The sequence below is a fragment of the Macaca thibetana genome, chromosome 5, assembly GCF_024542745.1.
Source record: "Macaca thibetana thibetana isolate TM-01 chromosome 5, ASM2454274v1, whole genome shotgun sequence".
Taxonomy (NCBI): Eukaryota; Metazoa; Chordata; class Mammalia; order Primates; family Cercopithecidae; genus Macaca; species Macaca thibetana.
In genome coordinates this window covers 133,989,924-134,003,438 of record NC_065582.1, presented here as the reverse complement: position 1 = coordinate 134,003,438, position 13,515 = coordinate 133,989,924, and the positions used below count along the sequence as shown (strand labels likewise).

Genomic DNA, 13,515 nt, shown 5'->3' with positions numbered 1-13,515 from the left:
ACCCATCACCCAAATAGTGTACATTGTACCAATAGGTAGTATTTCATCCTTTAGCCCCCTCCCTCCCTCCCCACACTCCCTTGCACCTTTTAGAGTCTCCAGTGTCTATTATTTCACTCTGTATGTCCGTGTGTACACATTGTTTAGCTCCCACTTATAAGTGAGAACATGTAGTTTTTGACTTTCTGTTTCTGAGTCATTTCACTTAGGATAATGGCTTCCAGTTCCAGTATAGAGTTGCCTTACCATTCTTTTTTTTTTTTTTTAAGACGGAGTCTCGCCGTGTCACTCAGGCTGGAGTGCAGTGGCACAATCTCAGCTCACTGCAACCTCTGCCTCCTAGGTTCAAGCGATTCTCCTGCCTCAGCCTCCCGAGTAGCTGGGACTACGGGAGCCCACCACCATGCCCGGCTAATTTTTATATTTTTAGTAGAGACGGGGTTTCACCATATTGGCCAGGGTGGGCTCGAACTCCAGACCTCGTGATCTGCCTGCCTCGGCCTCCCAAAGTGCTGGGATTACAGGCATGAGCCACCTTGCCCAGCCCCTTACTATTCTTTTAAAGTCAAAATGTATAGAAATGTTCCACTTCTCTGCTTCAGTTCTTTCAACCCTTCTTCCTTATAGTATTTACAATGTCAGATTAGGATACCCAGCAAGCCTGAGTAGAGGCCTTGTGCCTGGTTTGTTGTGTTAATGTTGATGGCTTTAGAGAGACTTGGTCTGCAGCTTTGTGGGATGGAGCCCGTCACCATTCAGTGCTTTTTGTCCAAATATGTTGCTTTTTGTTGTGTCTTCTTTGAGGCTCTTTGTTGCTCTGCTCTCTGCTCCTGGCACTAATTGGCCACATTCAAACACTGTTGTGAAGTGCGTGAAATGTGTTTTGACAGCTTCTCGTCCCCTAGCCCCAGAGCTTAGTGTCCTGCTGGTCTTTCAGGAACCTCTTTGCCAGGGTCAGAGGCACATATTAGTTAAGAAAATTTGGGCAAGTCACTTAATCTCTCTGTTTCTTAGTGTCCTAAAATGAGATTAATAACTACTTTATAGGATTGTTTGGAAGTTCAAGTTTAACAACATGTGTCTGGCTGGGCGCGGTGGCTTAGGTCTATAATCCCAGCATTTTGGGAGGCCGAGGTGCGCTGATCACCTGAGGTCAGGAGTTTGAGATCAGCTTGGGCAACATGGTGAAACCCCTTCTCTGTTAAAAATACAAAAATTAGCCTGGCATGGTAGTGGGTGCTTGTAATTCCAGCTACTCAGGATGCTGAGGCAGGATAATCACTTGAACCCGGGAGGAGGAGGTTGCAGTGAACCAAGATCGCACCATTGCACTCCAGCCTGGGTGACGAGAGCAAGACTCCATCTCAAAAAACAAAACAAAACAAAAAAACAAAAACAACAAAAACAAACAAAAAAACCAGAAACAAGCAAACAAAAAAACCCGTGTGTCAAGGGACTTTAGAAATGGAAAGTATTATATAAATGATAAATGTCAGGAGGTATTAGGATTGTTACTAATTAAAATTATGCTCTGGAAATTCCAGAGACATTTTCTTCTTTTGTGAGGCATAGTTATCATTGGTGTTAACTTGCTTTGGGTATAGCTTAGACTACTGGTTCTCAAAGTAAGGTTCCAGGACTGGGAGCATCAGCTGTACCTAGAAATGTGTTAGAAATGCAAATCCTTTGGCTTCACCGCATCCCTTCTAAGTTGGAACCTCTGGAGGAGGGGCTTAGCAATCTGTGGTTTAATAAGCTCTCCAGGTGATTCTTATGCCTCTGAAGTTTGAGCTCCTTTGGCTTTAAGCTGTGCCCAGCTGGATATAGGTAGGCTCTGATGTGCTGATGTTTTTCCACCTGAGCTTCCTTTCGCATATGGAAGGGATTCTGTAGGCATAAATGTGTGCCCCGAAGATTGAGCTGTCACAACATGCCTGCCACTGATGTTTGCCATTTTTCAGCATAGGAACAGATCCTAGGATTGCAGGTTCTTGAAGCGCCGCCTTTGCTAAACACAAATGAATCAGGGATTTTGGTAGGGGTCCAGAGAGGGGGTTTTAAGGTGCTCCCTGAGTGAGAAAATACCAGTTGGATGAGATGACTGGTAAACTATTCTGTGAAATTCTGTAGAGCTGTTCTGAGCTTGGTTCCTGTTCTGGCTACTTCTGAATGCCAGGTTTTTATCTTTTTTCTAACATCCTTAGTCTTCCTCACATGAACACCCATCTATTAATCAGACTGGGGCCTGCTCCTTCTCTGCCAGGTCTGAGAAAAAGGTGGGTGTTCACTGCGCACCTTGTATTTCCCATCATGCCCCTGGATTGCAGCCATGCCATGTCTGTTATGATAGGCGGACAATAGTTACATGGGTAAAGTGAAAACCAGAGCAGTACATTTAATGAAGGTGGAAAAGGTGAAGTCGTGGGAAAAACACTGGGGGGATCATGGTACTGTCATGTTGATTCACAAGGGAAGAGGCACGTGGTAGGTATTCAATAGATGGGTATTGGATGAATGAATGAGGAATGAATTTGGAGTTTGGGGAGCTAACCAAGCTACTTAACTTCTGAGCATCTATCTTATCCCAGATGAACAGACATTATGCCTTGATTGAGTGAACTATTAGATATGTTTAGTTTTAAATGCAGACATAAATAGATTTGATCTTTCAGTAGTCTGAATTTCCTCCCATCAGCTTTCCCTTAATTATCCACAAGTGTTCCAAGCCTTCATTAGCTAAATAGGATGCAGATGATGGTCATTAGTCTGGGATATAAATCCTGCTGGCACATTCAATGGCTTTTCACTTGGTTAATTGAAATTTTCAGTATTCATGGACTACAAGAAAACACTGTAATTTTATCATTTATTTGGTGGTATGTTTTTTCCTTTGGCTGATGTTTTAAAATTATGCAGTTTTTAAAAAAGAATGTGAATGCCATACTTTGCCTGGAGGGAACACCACTGTATCCAGTGTATATTTATCAATACTAGTCTACTAAAGCAATGAAGACCTAATGGAAATTCATATTTTGTCTAGAAATCCTAGAATTGGCTGGCTAAACTGTCTAAGAAAGCATCCAAGTAGTGTGCACTTTGGGAACTCATTGATTCAAGTGTAAGAGACTTCCAAATTGTTAGTAATGTGATAGGTCTAGTCTTGACATCTACCAATGAGTAAGAAATCATCCATTGTGTCTGTGAGGTGCAAGTCGCAGGTATCAAATGGAGATGCTTTATGGAAACATCATTCCTTTAAACGGCTCTTAGCTTTCAACTGTATTTGACCATTCATCAAACCTACCTGGCCTCTGTCTGGGGGTATCTGGCTGAGAGTGAAAACCACACCCAAACACAGACACATACATATATAAAGGAACAAATAGTACCCTAAATAAAATTTCATAATATTGCTATCTTAGAGATTCAATTTCTGAATTTCTTAATTTTATAATTCAGTACTTAAGCAATTCTCTTGCACATGACTGTTCCAATTTAATGAAGTGTCAGATATTTGCTGTTTTAAAAATGTAAATCTTAGTTACAAGCATTACATAACAGAAATGGACACAGTAGAGATAGAATAGATTTATTTCTGTTTCTCTAAATTAAATTTAATGGGAATTAACAGCATTGTAAAATCTTTCAGAGGTAAACTCTCCCTTGAAAAAAGGAGTATAGGACATATGGATTTGGTTGGTTGTGGTGGCTCACACCTGCAGTCAAAAGTGCTCAACACTTTGGCAGACTGAGGTGAGAGGATCACTTGGCCCAGGAGTTGGAGACCAGCCTGGGCAACATATTGAGACACCATCTCTACAAAAAATTAAAAAAAAATTAGCCAGGCATGGTGGTGCATGCCTCTGGTCCCAGTTACTTGGGAGGCTAAGGTGGGAGGACTGCTTGAGCTTGAGAGATCAAGGCTGTGGTGAGTCATGATTGAGCCACTGCACTTCATTCTGGGTGACAGAATGAGACTCTATCTCAAAATAAAAGATAAATTAATTTTTAGAAAGAATATTTGAGATCTCTTTTCAGTGCTCAATCACTTTGCAAAAACATTTCCACCAGTGAGAATTGGGTAAGCAACACACTTTCTGGAAGCGTCTTTTTGTAGGCTGGACTAAATGAGCCACCAATTACTGATCTCCTTTGTGTGGGCTTTCTGTCCAAGGACTTATTAGGGACTTTTTTTTTTTTTTAAATCCCAGTTCACTTTTCCTTTTAGGTCAGTTTTCCCTTTCTGCCCACTTGGAATATTTCTACAAACAGTTATTAATGTTAATTTACGGAAGATATGTTGAAGTACCTGTTTTCTAAATTAACCACTAATGTGTGTCAAAGTCAAATGTAAAGGCATTTTAGAAGTTATGCTTTTGTGAATCACCCATTGTGATGGTTAACTTTACATGTCAACTTAACTGGGCTAAGGGATGCCCTGGTAGCTGGTAAAACATTATTTCTAGCTATATCTGTGAAGTTGTTTCTGGAAGAGATGAACATTTTAATCAGAAGATTGAGTGAAGATCTGCCCTCACCAAGGTAGGTGGGCATCATCCAATCCATTGAAGGCCCCAATAGAACACAAATGCAGAGGAAGGCGGAATTGGTTTCTGTTTGGGCTTGGACATCCATCTTCTCCAACCCTCAGACATTGGAGCTCCTGATTCTTGGGCCTTCAGATTTATGCTGGTTGCCTCCCTCCCTCTGCCTCTGGGTTCCCAGGCCTCCAGGCCGGGGCTGAGTTACACCACTGGCTTCCCTGTGTCTCCAGCCTGCAGATGGCACATTGTGGGACTTCTCAGCTGCCATGATCACACAAACTGATTCTCATAAGAAATCTCTTTTATATCTCTATATATCCTATTGGTTCTGTTTCTCTGGAAAACCCAAATTCATCTGTGAAATTCTCTTTCCTTCTGTAGATAATCAGGAGCTGACCATGTTATTTAGTCAGATATGCTCTTTTATCAGAGGATGAAGAAAAGAACTAAGCAGTTTGCTCACTGATTTCCAAACAATGTGTCTGATAAAATCAGGTCAATTTTCTTCAAATTGGACAAGGCTCTCATGACCTAAAAGGAAATGAATATGGGTTTCTTCATTTCATAGCAAAGAATTCAAGACCCCAAGGCCAGCGATCCACTTTAAGCTCACAAGGAGGTCTGTTAAGAAGGGACAAGAATTAGGCCCTAGACTCCTGAGCAAATTTGCTTTTCTGTCCAAAGGCTGTATCATAAAAGACCAGCAAACTTTTAACTATAATATGGACTCATGTTCAACTACAGTCAATCAGCCACAGCCAGGATCTGCCCTTGGTAAAAGTGTGTCAAAGTAAAGTAGATTGTAGTAGACTTGGCAATGCTGTGCACAGAGCTCCCTGCTGCCAGGAGTCCTGCCAGCTGACTGCCCTCAGCTATCAGTCCTCCCAGGAAATTGCCCTTGGCTGGAAACAGTCATGTTGCCCAGGATCATGCTGCCTTCCTAGGGCAGACCTCTGTCTCACGCCAGCTTGGGATGAGTTTACCCCGCTTCTGAGCTCTCCATTTTGTTGGATGAGATCTTTGTTGAGTCTGCACCATGGTCCAACTTCTTTATCTTCTCCATCCCACATCCTTCCCTATCTTCCTATAAGCGGTGATCTCAGGAACACTTCCTAATAAAGCTTCTGCTTGCTAATTTCCATCTCACAGTCTGCTTTTTAGGGAACCTAGCTGGTGACCTGTGTCTTTAGATTGCTTATCATCACTATGAATGTCCAATATCCTCATGACTTAAGTCTTCATTTCTCTCCTATCAAAATCTGCTTTTGAAATTATTTAAAAAACAGGCCGGGTGTGGTGGCTCACACCTGTAATCTCAGCACTTGGGGAGGCCTAGGTGGGCAGATCACCCGAGGTTAGGAGTTTGAGACCAGCCTGTCCAACATGGCGAAACCCATCTCTACTAAAAATACAAAAATTAGCCTGGAGTGGTGGTGGACTCCTGTAGTCCCAGCTACTGGGGAGGCTGAGGCAGGAGAATCACTTGAACCCGGGAGGCGGAGGTTGCAGTGAGCCAAGATCACGGCACTGCACTCCAGCCTGGGCGACAGAGTGAGACTCTGTCTCAAAAAAAAAAAAAAAAAAAAAAAAAAAAAAAAGAAATTATTAAAAAACAAAAACAAACAATGTGTCCCAGAGATCTCGTTCTGTGAGGAAGCCATTGTATCTTCCATTATGAACAGTTTACAATCCCACCAACATCTTTAACACCCAAAACTCCAAGGTATAACAATATACTTTTGGAAGGCATCTGATAAACTCATTCCCTATCAGGTATAACAGACCAATGAACTATAATACATGAAGTGTCCAATTTTCCCTTCTGCAGTGACCTCCCCCCCAATACCCTAACATCCCTCATGAGTTTGTCTATTATGAGTCAAATCCTTATGCTAAAAACAGAGCTCTAATAAGTGAAATTTCAGGCATTAGTATATAAATGGTCAAAAGAGAGGCCTTACCTATCTAAATTCTTTTTGGGAAATTGCTAAAACTGTCCATGTATAATACTGTTCATTTCATGCTGGTCACCCCACTAACAAGGTTAGGAGTCGATGCTCTAAAAAAGTCACTGTGCTTTATTGTGCTTGTGCTCCTGTGACAAACCCAGCATCATGCCAACTTTGGTGGAGGTGACTCATTAGGAATTTCCTCTTTAGTAGAAAAATATTGATACAATCATCAAGAAAGTCACAGCATGGTCAAGTCACCGTATTTTGAGTCTTTCATTTTCAGTAATTAAAGTGAACATGTTATCAGAAGGTTTAGAAAGCCCACCCAAAGTCACAATAGCTGCAATTAGTAAACTGAAATGCCAGTTAAAGTCTTTTGAAGCAGAGAATGAAATGAGACTGACCAAGCGTATACGTAAACTCCCCTTAGAAAATGGCTAAAGTAAGGAGATGGACTCTCATTGACCCCTTTCACACTCATTCCAAGTCTTGAGATTTTGCATACGTTTGCCCTTTGGCTAAAGTGTTTCCTTTCTACAAATACAACATTTAAAATTACTTATGTGTGTGTGTGTATATATGTGTGTGTGTGTGTGTGTGTGTGTGTGTGTGTGTATATGTTTTACTGAAGCTAATTTCACCCATCTCTGACTCTAAATTTTCCTCCAAACATGTTTCTTAGGTCACCTGAGACTGTTCTCAAAGGTTGAATGGTATTGTTTAATTGAAGATCATCTCCCCTGGGGCTATGGCACTAATGTCCATATTCTTAGAGATGTTACTTAATTTACTGTCCCCAGGGTGGCAGTGCTCGTGTATCTTAAGCTTACTTAAAAATGCAGTTATGGTCTCTTGAGTTGCCCCTACATGGACTCTTCAGTGGCTGGAGATTGTGTCCTCCCTATGTTCTGAGTCCCATTTCAGACAGAGAATGAAGCTTGAATTCAGGGTTGAGAAGAGGAATTTTCACCACCGGACTTAATTTCCTGGAAAAAATTTTTAGTTGCATTAGCCAGGGAATCAGGGTCATTTCTATAGCCCCTTTGGGGTTTAGTCCAGTTTTCTCAAATGTGGGCAGATTTTCCCCCTAGAGAACATTCAGCCATGTCTGGGGACATTTTTGTTTGTCATGACTGAGGTAAGTGGACATTGTCAGTAGCATCTGGTGGGTAGAGGTCACACATGCTACACAACCCCCTCCAGTGCACAACCGTGTGTCCCCACATGCCCTCAAAACAAAGAGTTATCTAGTACAAAAACATTCACAGGGCCATCACTGAAAAAGCCTGGCTTAGACAAACCAAGCAGATCATAGACAACAGCTTTATGCTAAGTAGAAGATGTGTTTTACCATAATTTAGAAGTCTTTTATCTCTCTTCTTTCCTATGTCCCTGAGTTTCACTTTATAATGGTGTTTCGTGTGCAGCTGCTTTTCCAGCATGGTGCTTTCAAAGAAGTGTTTTGGGATAAGGACTGCAGTTTTGCCAGATGTTATTTTCTGTTGCATCTACTCAGTACATATTTATTGGTTATCTTCTTTGTGCCAGGCACTGGGCTAGGTAATGGGACTACTGCAATGACCAAGTTTCAGTGTGTCTTTACCTTCTTGGAGCAGAAATCTGGGAATCAACACTGAGGCCTCCCTCAGGACACAGTGCTCATGTGTACAAATGAGTAAAGATGATGAAAAGTCATGAGGAAGAGATCTGATGGGAAGATTGTTGGTGGGGTGGTTCACGATAGCATGTGGAGAGCTGCCTGGTTCTTTGGCTTTTCTCTCTGTCCTGCCCTAATCTTTGAACAGCCAGCAAGAACACTATTTCTTACATCCCCATGCAATACAGAAATGAGAGAAACTAAGATATACCTGGCAGCACAAAGAGCAAAAGGAGATGGTATTTGCAGGGCTATGCCTGTCCTTTCACCACCTGCTACAGTGTTTCAGGGCTGAAATTAGGTCAACAGGATAGATCATGGTAACAGGAACGCGTCACGTGCCCTCATTCTCTTTGAGCGAAGATGACTGCTTCTCTGTGGAAACCATTTTCTTCTTTTTTAATTTTTTGACAATTCTGCTATTTGTGCCTGTTGTTTGCAAACTTTTCTTTTTGTCCTTTTTGTCTTTTGCCTTTCCTCTTTTCTTCTGCCACCGGAATTCATCCCTTCTTTCTGTTTTCCTTTTTTAATTCAAACTTCCCCAGTAACATTTATCCCTTCCCTCTCAAATGAAATAAAAATGGCCAGCAAGCCAAACTTGGAGATTCCATCTAACCCCAACCATGAACTAATTTTTTTTTATTAAAGATGCGTTTTTGTATGTGTATTCACATTCTGTCTGTTCTGTCCTTTAATACTGCATGTTGTTTTGACCCAGAATATGTGCTGACTTAGATCCTTAGCTTTCTTACATGCTTATTGCAAAACAAACAAACAAAAACCAAAGCAAACCAAAACCTTAGGTAAGGAGTTAAATATTTTTATGATGTTATATGAGCAGAGAGTAGGAGACAGTTTATATACACTAGATTTTCCAGCCCTATACAAGCATGTTTATTGTAGCATACTTTGTAATGGCAAACAAAACAAGAAACAGCAACAAAGAAAGAGCCAAAACCTGTTGATCAATAAAGGAAAGCATAAAAGTATGATTTATTCATATTATGAAATGTTATATAGGTATTAAGAAGAATAAGTTAATCTACATGGGCTGACCTGGAAAGACGTTGATTATATATTCTTAATTAAGATGGTATGATCATAAGAACAAGACTTCTATATAGTATGTGCAGACTTATTTGCATGGGAGTAGAGAAAGTGTGGAAGGATGAATACAAATTTGTATTATTGATGACCTCAGGAGGATAAAGTATAAAAGAGACTAACTCATTAAGAATAAATATTAGTCTTATAATTAAAAAAATATAGAAAAGGTTTACTGAAAAAAATCTCAATACTGTTTGTATGGCTGACCATAGTTGTGTGTTTATTCATAGGATTGTCCAAAGAGAACAGGCTTGCATGTAAATCCCAATATAGCCTTGAATGTTGCAGTGTCTTTTGAGTGGTTCATCAGGTCAAGCAAGTATACATACAAATGTGTGAGAAGTCAACCACAGGGAGAGTGAGTGCATTAAAGAAAGTAGAAAGCAGATAGCAAGCCCTGGTATTGTTCAGACTCACAAATCTCTTACATAGGCAGAAGCTCCACTCTCCCACTTGGGCTCATAACAGCTGTCATTTGAAAGATTGGGCATAGCTGTCTCTATCATTATGTACATATCTCTTCAAGATAGAAGATCATGTGTGGTTGGAGGTGGATTCTGGAGTCAGATGCCTTTGCTTCCTGACCTAACTATGTCCAATGTATATAGCAATTAACCCAATTGTGCTTTTGTTACCTTGTTTGTAAAATGAAGATAACTTAGAGTCCTTCCCTCACTGAATGGTTCTTGGCCCATAATGAATGTTCTAGCTTGGGTAGAGTAGCTTTGGGAATAGTGAAGGGCAGACACATTTTAAAATTCAGAGAAATCAGTGGGGGACACAGAAGGTAGTGCCTAGCTTGGATTGGAAATGAACAGGGAAGGGTCAATGTCATTATATGTTAACAGTTCTAAAGTGTTTTCCATCTTCCTATTTTGTAGACCACCATTTTCAGCACATTGGCCAGTGAGAAGTCCTTATCTGACTGCAAAAAGGTAAGTCAGCATCCGATAATTCTAGCACGCTGTCAGAGTAAGAAAGGCTTCAGAGTTGGTGATATTCGAATGAAAAGCCATGGTATCAGTGGGGATGTTCTGATGGAATATTATGGCTCTCTTTCTTTAGAGATGGAAATGTGAATGGTTTACTCTAAGGATGTGGGAAACTCCATTATTTAACAGCATTTTGTTATAGAGAAGCTCTGGTTCCATATATTTACATCTCACTATTATCTGATACTTGATCCTGCCAGATGAGCATCAGGGGAGTTCGGGGAATGCTGTATAAACTGCATTGCAGGCTTCTATATCTTTGTTTGCAAATTTAAATCTAATAAATGTAAACCTAACATAATATAAAAATAATTTTGTTTTTTGAAAGCTGATCATATAGCATAAAAATCTGGTTTGGATTCACCACAGTCAAGCTTGAAAGCTGTCATGCTTTGCAAAAGGATTAGCTTCACTAACATCTGATGGAAGACATCCCTGTAATAGATCAAGTTTGAAGACTCCCTGCTGTAGCCTCGTGTCTAATTCCTGGCTTTTGCAGGCCAGGGGTCACATTTGTCCACCTCTTTAATCTCAGATTTAGGTAGATATTCTCCTTGAGGGGGAAGAGAAGTGGCTTCATAGTCCAAACAACTCAAATTATTTGACACTATCTATTGATACAGAAAACCAGGTGCATGTAGAGTTGACCTGTGCATAATATATAATTCCTTGGCATTTCTTAGGATTTTATATTATGGCATTGTCTGCTATGCTGTTTCTGTTTCTAATGTTGCTTGATATGGAAGTAGGTAGCAGGGTTACTTACCTTTAAAGGTGGCATGAGGGCCTACTGCTCTAAGTACCATTCATTTCATTATTTTGATAATTTTAAAATGTTTTATTACATCCGCATCTTCATTGAATTATGCTATATTTGTCTTGTTCTCTACATTGAGTTGTGTGCTGCCTGAGAATGAAGACTATGTATTATTTTTAGAATTATAGATCTTGGCCAGGAGTGGTGGCTCACGCCTGTAATCCTAGCACTTTGGGAGGCTGAAGTGGGCAGATCACGAGGTCAGGAGTTCAAGACCAGCCTGACCAACATGGTGAAACCCTGTCTCTACTAAAAAAAATACAAAACATTACCCAGGTGTGGTGGTGCATGCCTGTAATCCCAGCTACTCGGGAGGCTGAGGCAGGAGAATTGCTTGAACCCAGGTGGTGGAGGTTGGAGTGAGCTGAGATCGTACCATTGCACTCCAGCCTGGATGACAGAGTGAGTGATACTCCGTCTCAAAAAAAAAAAAAAAAAAAAAAAAAAAAGAATTATAGATCTTAGAGAATGAGAAGGAATTCTGTGGGATCTCTAGTCTCACCTTTTTACTGGCATGGGACTGCCACTGACATCATTTACAGATGGACCTCTACCCCTTAACTGAATATTCTATTGACAGGGAACCCAATGAGCCTGACTATGTGTCAGGCTCACTAATGTGCACTAGTGAGACAACCCAAAGTGTTAGCAAGTTCTTTATTCTACTGAGCCAATAGCTGCCTCCTTTAGATTCCTTCCTATATATTTCAGTATGAAGCCAGTTAGTATGGTTTTCTGAATCTCCTTTCTACCCCATCTCCAGGCTAACAATTTTCCTTTTTCATTTCAATGGGACATTGATATGATTGATTTCTAAGAGCATGGGCTATGAGCTCATGTTGTCTGGTTTTGAAACCTGGTTCTGCCCCTCACTACTTATGTGATTTTGGGTTGGTTGTTTAACCTACTGGTTCCTTACTTTTATCATCTGTAAAATGTGCATAATAATTGTGCCTATCTCATATAATACCTGAATTCATACATATAAAATGATTACAAAATTACCCAACATATAGCAAATGCTGTATTAGCTATTATTGTTATTGCTTCTAGACAAGGTTACGCTCCCCTCTTTTTTTTGGGCTCACACAATCATTGTTATTGATGTCAAGAATTGTATGTCGTCTCCAGATGTGGTCTGTCTGGCATAAAGCATCATGGGACTTCTCACTCCACATTCAACAAGCTTTGTTTACACACCTGGTGTATGCCAGGTACATTGTAAGGTGTGGGCTATGATGTGAAGGCAAACTATAGGTTTTCTTAAGTGTAGCACCACTACAGTATAAGATGGCATCAGTTTCTACTTATGAGCCATATCTTTCTGTTGGCTGTGTGAAGTTTGAAGTCCTTGTATGTGGCCTTAAGGCATTTTCACATGAGCTGCTGTTAAACCAGAACTTTCTTTTATATTTAGGTAAATGATTCCTTGAATATGAAGATAGGACATTTAGCTATTCCTGTTGGTTTTTAAAATTTTGATCAATTAATTTTCTGAATTATCCAATTCTGTTATTGGGCTTATTCACTACTTCTCCATTTTAATGTCATGCAAAAATCAACATAGCATAGTCAGTTTCTATGACTTTAATTTTTTCCATCTAACCAGTTAATGGGTGTTCACAGAACATATGCTATGTGACATGCATCGGACTATCATGATGAACAAATCATGTATGCATGATCCTTACCCTCATAGAACTTACAGATATTCATTAATAAAGTAATTAGCAAAATTGTGATGGATGATATAATTTTTTTAAGTTGAGAGTTCATGGGATCCCACGCCAGGAGAACCTAACCTACTCAAGGGGTCAGGGAAAATTTCCCTGAAGAAATGATGTTCAAGCAGAGATCCAAAGAATGACGGAGGTTTAGCTCCATGAGCACAAAATGGTGGCAGAACAGCAGGTGTGAATGTCTATAGGTGAGGGGGAGAGCTATACAAAATTCAGAGTGCCTGAAAAATGACAACTTGAATTGGAAAAGATGAGCATTAAGGTCCTGATACAACTATATTAAGAGTTTAAATTATTCTAAGGGTAATGAGAAATGTTTAAAGGGCTTGAATTTGGGAAAGTAGGTGTATGTGCCATGATATGATTTTTAAGATCGCTTGGTTACTGAAGGGCAGAAAAAGCAGGATTTAGATGTGAAGTCTAATTATAAGGCTACTGCTATAATCTAGGCAAGAGATGATAGTGGCCACGACCAGAATAATGGCAGAGGGGAATCAAGAAACATTTGAATGTTTCTCAAAATCAACAGTATATGATAATTTGGATATGGGAGAGGAAGTAGCTAAGGGGAATTCTTAGATTTCTGACATTGGCCAGTGTCAGAATATTGGTTCTATTTTCTGAGACAGGAACCACTAGCAGAGGACCATATTTAGGGAAGAAGTTGATGAGTTCACAATGGTATATGTCAATTTGGTGGTATGTGT

At 40.2% G+C, this 13,515-nt stretch overlaps 1 protein-coding gene across 3 annotated transcripts in view; it reads left to right on the top strand.

Moving 5' to 3' along the window:
• RASGEF1B (RasGEF domain family member 1B) overlaps positions 1-13,515 on the top strand; it is a 615,892-nt gene that overhangs the window by 202,142 nt on the left and 400,235 nt on the right. For all 3 annotated transcript variants that reach the window (XM_050790144.1, XM_050790146.1, XM_050790145.1), the window contains exon 3: positions 10,142-10,195. In XM_050790144.1, the coding sequence (XP_050646101.1) occupies positions 10,142-10,195 (54 nt within the window). The remainder of the gene's footprint in view (positions 1-10,141; positions 10,196-13,515) is intronic.